Raw genomic sequence first — 12,171 nt, 5'->3', positions numbered from 1 at the left:
TTAGACAGCGGGGTCGCTTTCATCGGGTTTCGCATAAATTTCTTCTACTTAATCTACATTCCCAAGTGTAACTTAGTCGCTCGGTCATGGTATCAAGCCGACTGCCGTCATTCGAGTTTAGTTATAAGAAAATGTTCTTTACCGATATTGTGGTCACCCGGTGCGGTCATTGCGTTGCGTTGTGCGGCACAGCCTCAAGTGCCTACAAGTCTTATATACAGTGCTATGCCGCAAAGTTAATTCAGAGCAACAGCAAAAAAAGACCTCCACTGACCAGCGTCTTCGGTGCCAATCAGAGTCGTAACCTGGGTAGTTCACGCTGAAGGTAAAATGTTAATTTGATTACAATTTTTTAATTAAAGTTACATTTGAAAAGAGTTTTATAATATAATTTTGATGGGAAAAAGCTTGGGCCAAGTATTAAATGAAGTAATTTTCATCGTTTTAGCGATTTTTTTTCCGATAAATTTGAAACTATTTCCATAAATCCATAGAGAAAATAAACAGTGATTATAGCAAAATGGTTATTCAGAATTTCCACAAAAAAGATTTTTAGGGAAATGGCATTTGCAATTATTTCGGGGATTTTTTATTGGGGAAAATGATTTTTGGGGATAAGTTATTCGGGTAAGTGGGATTGGTTGATAAGGAATAAACTGTTTAAGATGACATGGCATAATTTATACAAACTTTATCCGTGTAACAGAGATGTATTTGTTCAGCTAAGATTATTTAAAAAAAGATTCGTTATTAAATCAATATTACATATTTATCAAAAAAAAATTGATCCTTTTGTTTTGGGATCACAAAAATAATGATTTCGGACGAAAATAACCATTTATGCCAGGCCTGCCCAATGTCCGCTGATCATGAAATATTAAATAAAAAAAATTAAAAGTCTAAATAAAAAAATAAACTTGAGATCATTTTTTTGCGATAAAATGTTGTGAATTCCTGTATTATTTTGATTTTACTTTGTAATTTTTAAATATTTTTTCTTTCGAATGCATCATGTCATTTCTTTATCGAAAGTTTCAGAATCAACCAATAAACAGTAAAATGGCGCAAGATAACGAAATTGCCCATTTCGTAAAAATGTTAAATGAAAAATAAACTTGTATCGCTGTCTAAAAATGCACAGAAGAAATTTAATTTAAAAATTTTACAATTTGTACCATGTTTACTGCAAATTGAAGCTGTTCTTTTTTGAGGAACTTAATTAAAATTGATTTTTTCAATAAGTGAGTAAGCAAAACAAAGTATTTTTTTAGTAAAACTTTGCAGTGATTTTGTTTGAAAAAGCTTACAGACAGCAATTTATTCATACTGAAAATAAAGATTGCTGCAAAAAATCCTAGAATTTTTAAAAAAGTCCAAAATAAGTAAAGAAATCAGCGAGCAAAAACATATTTTTTCATATGCAATTACACAAATAATTTTAAACAAAAAAAAATAAATCAAATAAACATATTTTTGAAATTTATCTTTGTTTATCTTTCTAAAATCAAGGTAATGAACTAACACTAGTTTATTTATTGATAGGACACATAAAAAACATTTAAAAATACTCTAGACTTGAAAGAACCTTAAATTAAAAAAAGTTTACATTTTCAACTTGTATCAAACTTTTGATCCGGCCCGCCACTGGTTTAGAAAAGTCAGATCTGGCCCGCAGGGCAAAAAGGCTGGGCACCCCTGATTTGTGCTCTTCGATTTATGCATTCCTCCGTGCTATCTTGTCACACTTCGCCAAATTGATTTAGAGACGCCATTTTGTGCAGTTTTCAATGCCTCTCTTTCGACCTCCACAGTACTTGAAAAATCAATTTCGATACTGAAATAATCAACAAAAACCGGAAAAACATTGTTCATTATTGTCACTCTCCACATGAAAGAAAATTCGATCTGATCGTGCTATTTTTGGTGAACCCTGTAAATTGCTGCAAGTGCGATAACTGGCCATAAGGAACATGTTTGACACACGTACATGCCCGACTACCGTAAACATTTTAATTATAACTCGGGACTCTGGCAACGAAACATCGAGACAATTCACCGAATTGTCAGTCAAACAACACGTGGTTATTTTTGTTTACATTGCGTGCTCTGTATTTTGTTTATTCATGGTCAAACAATAAAACGCGTTTTCCTCGGAGCGTCAAAAAGCGACGTGCAACAAGATAGTACAATCACGTTGGTATGACAAATTATGTTTTTACTATTTTGCTGATGGTTTTAGGCTTATTTTTATTCTTTATTTACTCTGTGATTATTTATTATTTGAATTACAATGATTTTCATACTTTTGTTCTGTCTTTAAGACACTTGCATATTTTCAAAAGCCTAAGTTATGTTTGCTTTTAATTCATCCTGGGTAGAGAATGACTGGTCAAGTTTCAGCTAACTAAAAAAAAATCTTTTAAATCATAAAAATCATTTTCCTCGAAAGTATCTTTGTCATTGAATTACAAAAAAAAAATCATCTCCCAGCTACATCTCTGCACGCGGCGTTGTGGGTGGTGAATCAGGTGGTCACGATCTGTCTGATTTCTTCTCGCTTCGACCGGGAAGGAAAGAGATAGAGGGGAAACACTTTGCACCTGGAACCATCCATTGCGTCGACGTGCTCGTCTTCGTGTCTACGCCAACATCCCTATTTCTCGACTCGACTCTGTGCCAGCCTCCACTTGTACTCATCTATTATGTATACTTCAATTACAGGCGCGTTCATGTTCATCGCGATCGAAGGTAATGAAGCTTTAGAAAGGTTTGCTCAAATACCGTCCAAGAGAGTCGAGACTGCCATGCGGCTGTGGCAGATATCCTGCTGTGAAGTAAATGTGTTCAACAAAACCGTATTCGAGGAGAGGTGAGTAATTTTCCATCAATTGTGTCCGGAGGAGACGCCATTTATCGCTGTTATTGTCTTTGTCTCCATCGTCATTTTCCTTTGCTGGCCAAGCCACGGAAGCTGGTTTAATCACTTTTCATCACCCACTTTTCACTTCCTCTTCCCCGCGTTGTTTAATTTCAAACGGCAGTGATTCCACTTCAACATAAAAAAAGACTGACGACACCAATCTATTCAGACGAATTTCTGTCAAGACTAATTTGATTGAAGCCTCAAGAAATCGTCCACTTAAAGCGAAATCTTTAAAAGCATTGTTGAGAACAAAAAAAAAACAAAAAATGATGTTGAAATGGTCATGTCATCGACCATTTTTCGAATGCAATGTCGAAAGAGAAAAACACTCAATTGTTGCACAGCAGAGTTAACCCGGGGATTGGTTCGTTGTTTTGAGCTCGATTTTTATTTCTGGCTTTTTGTTTGCCCGCCTTTTCCGCTCAATCGATTGAGCCGCGGGAACGTTAATTAATGCTTTCTTTGTTTTCGGATCAGCTTTCCTCCCTGATTGAAGCAAAACAACGGCCGGGCAGATGATTTGTGGGGAGGGCGGGAAAATTGCCATTGTTTCCAATTTTTCGTCAGTGAGTGAGGAATGTTGAAAGAAGAAGAACTAAAACAAACACGATAGAAAAAAACTAAATAAATCCACCTATGTGGTCGATGCTGTCCTCACTCTTTACCTACAATGGCTGATATGATGGGTTTGAACACAAATTTTATCTATTTTGTTTAGATCCGGAACAAAAATGTACATAAATATCACTTAAGTGGTCATAACTTCAGACAGGGTTGCAGATCTTCAATGTTTTGGACTCGTTGAAAGGTCTTGTGATTACCAAACCAACGATGGGTCTGATGATGGATTCCGACATAGCTTACATGCATATAAGTGTGATTTGGATATATATGAAAACACATACATAACTTTTGAAATACTTTAAAAAAAACCAAAATATGGCCTATGTTTTTTCAACATTTTTATTTTTAAAACCATTGTAACTTCACAAGGATTGGACTTAGGATAATGTTCAAAATGGAAACATGTATGTAAAGTTGTCTGAAAAATCGGGTTTTGAAAATTTTGACAACTTAAAAATCAAAAAATCTCATAAAAGCGTGTTTTACTCTTTCAGTGTATTTTTTTCCAGAAAGCCCGTCCAATTTCCTACAAATTTGTCTTTGACCACTTTTGATACGAGGCAATGGCTTTGAGAGCAATATTTAAATTTTGAAATACAAGAATATTTGCAACACTTATGCCCTTCTCAAACGTCATTATCGAGTGAAACTGGTTCCATATACACAAAAATAGCTTATATAAGCGTAGAATGACATGTCTATAAAGTGTCATTGAAATGAGGGTGGGTCGAGAAAAAGTACCGTAAAAAATCCTGCTTTGGGCTGGAATTGCTCTACTTATAAGCACACGGATAGAATTCGTGTTAACAAATCCGGTAATGCTATGTTGTTGAATTCATATATATATATGCTCTTAGGTCCAGTGAAAAAAACATAAGAAATTACGAAATCTTTGTCAAACAATGATCGAGCTCTAGCTGTCACAGTCCTGCGAAATATGGTGGCTGACATATCGGGCGGTCAGACAAAAAAAATCAGCTAGAAGTCGCCTGATCAAACAGTTTGCTAGAAAAAGATGTCAAATATGATGCAAAAAATCTACGGCTGCAATGTAAACATACTTTAAATGTGTTGGTAAATTTCTGCCTAGATAGCCTGAAATGATTCCAAAATAATGAATTTTTCGTTGCGAATGTTTTCAAAATCGATGACATTGTTGCCAAAATCTGAAAAAAATGTTTTTTTTTTACATTTCAATGTTTTCAAATTCAATAACCAAGCGTTAACGAATTTGAAAACAGGATTTCTATCAGCGCACCTTTATTGGTACATTTTTTGTTGATTAATGAAATCATGGAAATTTTAAATTTCATTGTTTCTCACTTTTTTTGCCATCTTTTAAAACTAGAAATTGGGACAAAAATTAATATAACAAAAAGGCCGTTTTAAAAAAAAAGAGCATGTTCATCAATTTGGATTGTAGTCAGCGACATTTTATCTGATAAAAAATAGCAACGGCCTCAATTCAACAAAAAGCTCAACTGTTATCAAGCTCAGGTTAGTATTTCTGTTATCTTCAGCCAGTTAAAAATCGCAAAGGAATTTTCTAAAAATATTTTAACACTATTCCAAACCACCCTCATTTGCGTCAAAATTTATGTCTTTGGATGAACTCTGCTACACAACAGCCGATAATGAAATCCAAAACGACCCGCCTCGAACAAGATTATGACCCTTGACAGGAGAAATTAAAAACCGATCGAATCTTTCGAGCAGCAACCACCAAGGGATTGGGAGGATAACATCCACACCTTTTTCGACTGCTGCGCACTCCACTGGCTTTCCTCCCTGCAGGTCATCTTTATTCTCATCGTCTTTGGACTCTACAGCGAAACCACAATGATTGGACAACTTTTTAGTATGACAAACTGGTACCCCAGGTTTGTTGTGTTCCGTTTGATGTGTTGAGTTGAAAGTGAAAGTAATTTACGCGTTGCAAATTAAAAAGATGTCCAACTAGAAGGGTTTCACTGTACTTCCGCTTCCGTGGCCTGGCCCGATAGCGATAAAGCAGCTCTAATTCAATTATCGACTACTTTTCTTAAAAAAATTATTTTCGTACATTTTGTTTCCTTTTCCCGGATACTTTTCTCTTTGCGTTTTCTAGAGTAGGAGAGGAAATACGCGCCTACCAGGAGAGGGTGGTGGTGTGGGCACGTCGCGGCTGGCAGGGAAGTGACATCACGCTGGAAAGCGAAACCCAGTGGTCCTTCTCCGGAGGTTTCCTGTACTCCCTCACCGTCATCACCACGATCGGTAAGTAACACCGTGAGCTTCTTGCTTTATGTTCTGTACGAAACAATAGGGTGATCTTTTTCAAGATTCAATCTCTAGATAAATGAGAATTTTAAACCACGAATTGAAATACATTTTCGTCAATTATTTCGACAAAAACAAACATGACACATTTTGGGAACACAAAGATCACCCTATTTATACACCCACTGCCAAAACCTCCTCATCGATATCCCGGGGGAAGTCAATCTGTCTGCGACCGGTGTTTGTGTGTGAGTCTTGATTCATGTTGGAATGTGTATTAGGGTGGCTGAAAGCAAAGGTATGCGTTGACTTCTTTCAACATTCCCCAAATGCCAGCAAGCCAATCTAGCAGGGAGGGTTCCTCTTCTGAGACTATCAATGTTAATTATATCGAGATTTTTTCGAAGTGAAATTCTTTTTAACGGTCAAAACCGAGAGTAAACCTGAAATTCAACTTTTTTATAATTTTCAAAGAAAAATTATCTTTGACTTATTAAAAAAAATCATGCATAACTTTCAGCGGAAAGGTGAAATTAAATTGTTACCATAAATTCCGAAAGACAATCAATTGAAATTCACAAAAACGAATCATCAAATTGTGAACTTTTCTAAAACTGACAGTTTGATGCTTACAGATTTGAAAAAAAAATCCAAACCCCTCGATGTATCATAGCGTCAGAAATATGTATAAATGTCCGATTTGGAATTCCATACGCCGAACAGATTATCCCGAGGGAAGGTCTTGGGTCGAAGGGATCACAGCTTTGAACTGCAGTCCCCCAAAACGATGCCAGTAAATCTGGTTATCTTTTCCCGCATGTAAGCAGTGTGTCTATCTGTTTCCTTCTTTTTTCCCACACTGGAATAATTGAAATTCCAGCAGCATCCTCCGCTAAGCAACACACAACTTGGCTTGAGGGAAAAGAACATAAAAAATGAACACAACACTTCGTCACGGCTGTTGACAAATTCAATAACGGAGCGCAGCGTGTCTGTGTAACCTACTGTTACGTGCGGGAAATTTACAACATTCAAATGTCCATTTGGGTGGTTCTGACTCGATTCTAGCAGCACGACTGACCGATAACGGGCCATTAAGACAAATTAGCCTAACGCAAACAGTAGTAGACTGACCCTGGGAAAAGAACCGCTGCAAATATAATGATTAAAATGTGTAGCCGACCAGTTTGAAAAATGCACATTCCTTTATTTCCATTTTCAATTTACTGAGGTGAATGTAGCGCAGCCATGGGCACAATGGTTCACATTCCATTCAGGTGAGCGGGACCAAACACTTGCAATCATTTAACCTTGCATTGGAAAATGGGGTGTGGTTCAAAAAAAAACAATATGATATTTTTAATTTGTCTGTAATGCAAGGTTAAGTAAATTGCACCCTTTCCACCTTCAGTATCAAAATTGTTACACCATTTATGGATGCCCCCCCGTGACAGTTTAAATGAAAGGCATAGTTTTCTCCACACACTCTCCCCAATTCGTTGCAGCAAGGTTCGAACGAGCGACAAAGGATTATTTTGCCCTCTCAGAACTGTGGGTGAATGGTTGTTTTTTCGAGAGTTAACCCGATAGAAGAAATCATGAATGAAATGGAAAATCAATAAGTTTACGTAACCATCTACCATTTCTTTTCTAAAATCATTAATTCTTTCGAATCCATTAATCATTACATTCAATTAATGGCTATTCAAATGAAGTTTATGATGTTATTAAGTTACAAAATTTTGATAAAAGTGGGCTTTAAAACATGGCACAGTTAAACTACCGTCAGTGGGGGTGACTATGGGTCAAAAAACGTTATTACTTTTGTTATTTTAAAACAATAAAAACATTTCAAATTATATCGAAATAAACAATGTGGGGGAATGTTCTTGAATGATTTACCAACATTTTCCCTAAATATGGCTAAATAAAATCAAACCGTTCATAAATGCCAATCGTTTTAAAATTGACCCAATCTCACCCCTTAGAGGGGGTGACATTGGGTCAAATAAGAAAATATTTTAATTTATTGTTGTTTAGCTTTTTGAATGCTTACATTATCAAAAATTGCTATAAGAAAATGTTTGTATGTAAGTAAAACCAATAAAGCTAATTTAAAAAAAATCAGAAATTCACTTAACAGTGTGAAAAAATGATAACATTTCAAAGTTTGAGGTAAATTTATATGTTTAATTATTTTTTAAGTGCAATAACTATTCATAAATCATTTGTGTAAAGAGAGGTGATTTTTTAACGAAGTACTACTATTTATTCTAAAGATAAAAGTTCAGGATGATTAAATGATGATGTTCACCAGACCCATCTAAACATTTTATGCACGAGCACGAGTTCTTTGAAAAGACTTACGAAATTTATGAGGATGTTGATAAAAAAGAATACAATTTTGTAGTTCAGAGTCATTTTATTTGGAGTTCAGTGTTATGACATGTGTGAATCTCGAGTGTTATAATTAACATTTCAGTTCAATGCTCAGTTAAATGCTTAGAGTTAATTAAAGAGTGTGAATCAATCTGTTAGACCAGTCATTAGTTTTCCTTGAGCACCCGTCGAGTTACCGGCTTCTTGGTCGGTATTACAGCTGGTTTCTTCGGAGGTTTCTCCGTCGGTTTCTTTCGTTGTCCATTTTCTTGATTTGAGATCCTGGCCAAATCTTCAGCAGTGACGCTTGTTCCCGCGGGAATGTCGAACTTCTTCCGACGTTTAGTAGGGGCACCCCCAACAACAGCAGTGCGTTTCGCGTTCAAGAAATCCTTGAAGCTATCTTCGATTAGATCCGGCGAGCTTGGCACACAGGAAACGCTCTTAAGTAGAGGTTCAACCGAGGTCGGAAAGATGCCGCATTTTTTGAAACCCGCCTTCATGTTGTGCTTCTGGTTCGGTTTGATGGCCTCCATCAACTGGTTGAGCAATTCAGGGAAATGTGGTTTTTGTAGACTTGTCGCAGAGTTCGAACTCTTCTCCTTGTAGGAACGCAGAATCTGTCTCCAGTGCTTCTTCATTGGCCCGAAGAAGGCCACGTCGAGGGGCTGGGTGATGTGCGTTGAGTTCGGTGGGAGGCACACAAAACAAATGTTGTAGGGGAAATATACCCATTTTAATCACACTAAGCCGTTCGACCAATTCTCATCACTTTTGCCGTTTTCTGCTATTAAATCAACATTTTCAGATGTTTCAACAATGGAGAGTTGCTTGCTCACTTTTATTTGAGCTATTTATTACTTTGGAACAGTCAAAAACACTTTATATAAGCTGTAATTCATGATCAAAGTGCTGATAGGCCGATAATAGAAATAGGCTGAGAAAGGGTATAGTTCCCCTACATCTGGCAGAGTTCCAGCACACGCGGCGAAAAGTGCGAGCTGACGTTGTCACCGATCACGACCTTCTTACCACTGCGCTTCTTCAAGGTCGGCAGCAAATGGAACTCGAACCAGTCCTCAAAAATGGCGGTGTCGAACCAGCCACTTGTAGGGTTGTTGTATCTGGTTCCGGGCGGGCCGTTGTCAACCCAGGTACTCCACAGCTTGGCCAACTTGTATACCACGTAGGGAGGCAAAACCTCACCCGCTGCACTTCCGGCCATCATAATGGAAATACTGCTCTTGGACGTGTCCATTATATTCGCGGGATACTTGACACCGCGCTTCACAATGCACTTCCTGCTGCCTGGGTCGTCCGTCACGTTTGATTCATCGAAGTTCCAGAAATTTTCTGGGGTACTCCAACGGCCACTTCCAGAAGGTTGTTTATATACTCCGTCAAAATCTCCGCAGTGATTTTAGCCCGGCTTTTCTTTATGTTGGCCACAAATCTCACGGAAAGATCCGGATGACGACTCAGGAAGGACTTCGTCCAATCGCGTCCAGGAAAGTTCTCTTGGAAGCGCTCTACGTTCCGTCCCACTTTCGTGAGGTAGTGCTTCACAACATAACGGAGGTCATCCTCGTTAACCGGAAATCCGAATTCCGCCATTGTGACCAAGCATCTCACGAATGCACGCTCCTCTTCATCCGTGAAAACGCGCTGGCCGCCGACGTCCTTGTTCCGGTCTGTGTAGAGCTTATTTCCGATTGTGCTTTTTGGAATTCCGTAAGCCTCGGAAGCCTCCCGGTGCGTCATTCCTCTTGCGATCGCCTAGAGACATTTCTGGAGGTTGTCGTCCTCGTAATCTCGGTATGCCCGTGAACCGGGCACTCTCTTGTACACGCGGGGCATTGTGCTGAAAATATTGGTAAAATAACTTCAAAACTTGGGCTAAACTTTTAATAAATTCTTACCAACAACTCGAAAACACGCTGGTTTTGCTCTGATTGTGCTGCAAATTGACAGTTTGACTGCTCGCTCTTTTGAATGTATTGGTGCAATGCTGTAATAAAATGCAATTATGACGGTGTGCGTAGCATGCCAAGGCTGACCCAATTTCACCCCACATTTTAACAAAATATTTTTTTTTTTCAAAATTCAATTTTATGTTATAAAAAATAATAGAAAAATATGAATCACTAGCGATTTATGTTGAAAAGATCGTACATTCATGTTTTTTCCTGAATTTTAGGCTGATTCACCTGTGAGATTCTCGTACCAAGCAATTTTTTTGAGGCAACATTTTCGGTGAAATTTTAACATTAAGTTTAAGGAATATTTTAGTAAATGCTAGCAGTTTTTATGACTATATTGTTCATTTCACATATTGTTAAACATGTCAGCTGTCTATTGCTTATGATTTTTTTAAAAATAGTTTAGTATTTTGAGAGTTATTAGTAAAAACAAAATTATCCATTTTTGACCCAATCTCACCCCCCAGACCCAATGTCACCCCTACTGACGGTACAGTTCAAGTTGTTCAAATTTTAAGTTGTTCAAATTTTTAAGTAAAGTTCTCATAACTTGTGTAGTAATTTAAGGGGAAGTTGAACGCGCCGAAATCCGTTTTTTTCCTGTCACAGCGCAACGATATGCGGGAACGAGCGCACCAAGCGGACGAGCGAAAAAGTGTCCAACGCAGTTAAAAATATAAAAGTAGATTTGCTGCTCAAACTCAACCCCATCTCTGCGATACGGCTTTACGCAGTAGGCCTGGCCGATTTAACGCTTGTGATGTTTCAATGCATTCTAAATGCTATGGCGGACTACAAATGTGAATAAATGACAAGAAGAGTGCTAGGCTTAATCTAACCTAAGGCACTCTCCAAGATCCCTTCGAAAGATTGGCTGCGCTAGGGTCTGATTAGATTAGATTAGATCATAACTTCACCCAGAACTGAACATCGGCATACGGTAGTAAAATGGTACTGTGTACGGACTGAGAGGATACATCCCGAAATTACCGAGAGTACTTTACTCATGGGTTCATCTTTAAACAAAGTTCATCGATCAAAAAAAGTAGCGGTACCGAGACTCGAATCCAAGACCTTCGGCATATTGAACCGTGCCTTTGCCGTATAGGCCACCATGGTTCGGTAACTAAGTGGCGGTCATTTGTCCATATAAGCCACTCAATAGGATGAACTGTTCCAATGAACGAATGAACACGCGAGAAGACTATACTCTCGCAAAATAGCACTTTCCTCACGTTTCTTTTCGTGAGGACTATCCCCTCGTAATTTAACTTTGGGTGTTGTGTAATAATTTAAATTAAATTAATCATCCGAATTTGAAGCAAATTAGTTCGAATGTGCAATTGTGATCCTTGATCATGAAACTGGGGTCCATGAATTGTTGGATATTTAGCGATGGTGAAGCATCAAATTTAAAAATCGATCAGCTATTTTTTTCTATTCCTGTACAATACAAGAAAAAAATCAATTATAAATATCCTAATACATGATTGTCATTGCTTGGCGACGGTTGGTGTACGTAACCACCCGAGCAGGGGTAAATAACACGGTAATACCAAATTTTGATATTACTTGGGCAAATAACAGGGACCAAAATGTGACCTTGGTTGCGGTAAAATACCATGAAATAATACCAAAGTCTTGTATGTGGAAGGGCACAACAATACCTAACCATGTTATTTCAAGGGTAAAATAATACCTCAAAATAAAACCAAGTTGAGGTCTTCTGAATTTTTGAACATTGCTTGTATACCAAAAATTGGTATTTCCATGGTTTTTTTTAGGTATTCCCGCGCCCTTGGAAATCAGGTTTTATTAATCCTGTGGTCTTCCACATACATGATTTGAGTGTGATTTCATGGTATTTTACCAGCTATTACTGGGCAACCAAGAGCACATTTTGGCCGCTGGTTTTTGCACAAGTAAAACCAAAATTTGGTATTTTCATACCATTTTTAGTGCAGCAGCCAAATCTACTCACCTGATGATTCCATGTTGTTTTTAGTG

At 37.7% G+C, this 12,171-nt stretch overlaps 1 protein-coding gene across 6 annotated transcripts in view; it reads left to right on the top strand.

Moving 5' to 3' along the window:
* LOC6044626 (potassium channel subfamily K member 18) overlaps positions 1–12,171 on the top strand; it is an 86,151-nt gene that overhangs the window by 22,999 nt on the left and 50,981 nt on the right. For all 6 annotated transcript variants that reach the window (XM_038254119.1, XM_038254118.1, XM_038254117.1 and 3 more), the window contains exons 3-4: positions 2,722–2,869; positions 5,655–5,803. In XM_038254119.1, coding sequence (XP_038110047.1) covers positions 2,722–2,869; positions 5,655–5,803 — 297 coding nt within the window. The remainder of the gene's footprint in view (positions 1–2,721; positions 2,870–5,654; positions 5,804–12,171) is intronic.

The sequence above is a fragment of the Culex quinquefasciatus genome, chromosome 2 (assembly GCF_015732765.1).
Source record: "Culex quinquefasciatus strain JHB chromosome 2, VPISU_Cqui_1.0_pri_paternal, whole genome shotgun sequence".
In the NCBI taxonomy this organism is placed as follows: Eukaryota; Metazoa; Arthropoda; class Insecta; order Diptera; family Culicidae; genus Culex; species Culex quinquefasciatus.
Note: the sequence above shows the minus strand (reverse complement) of the source record. Positions and strands in the feature narration are given on the sequence as shown.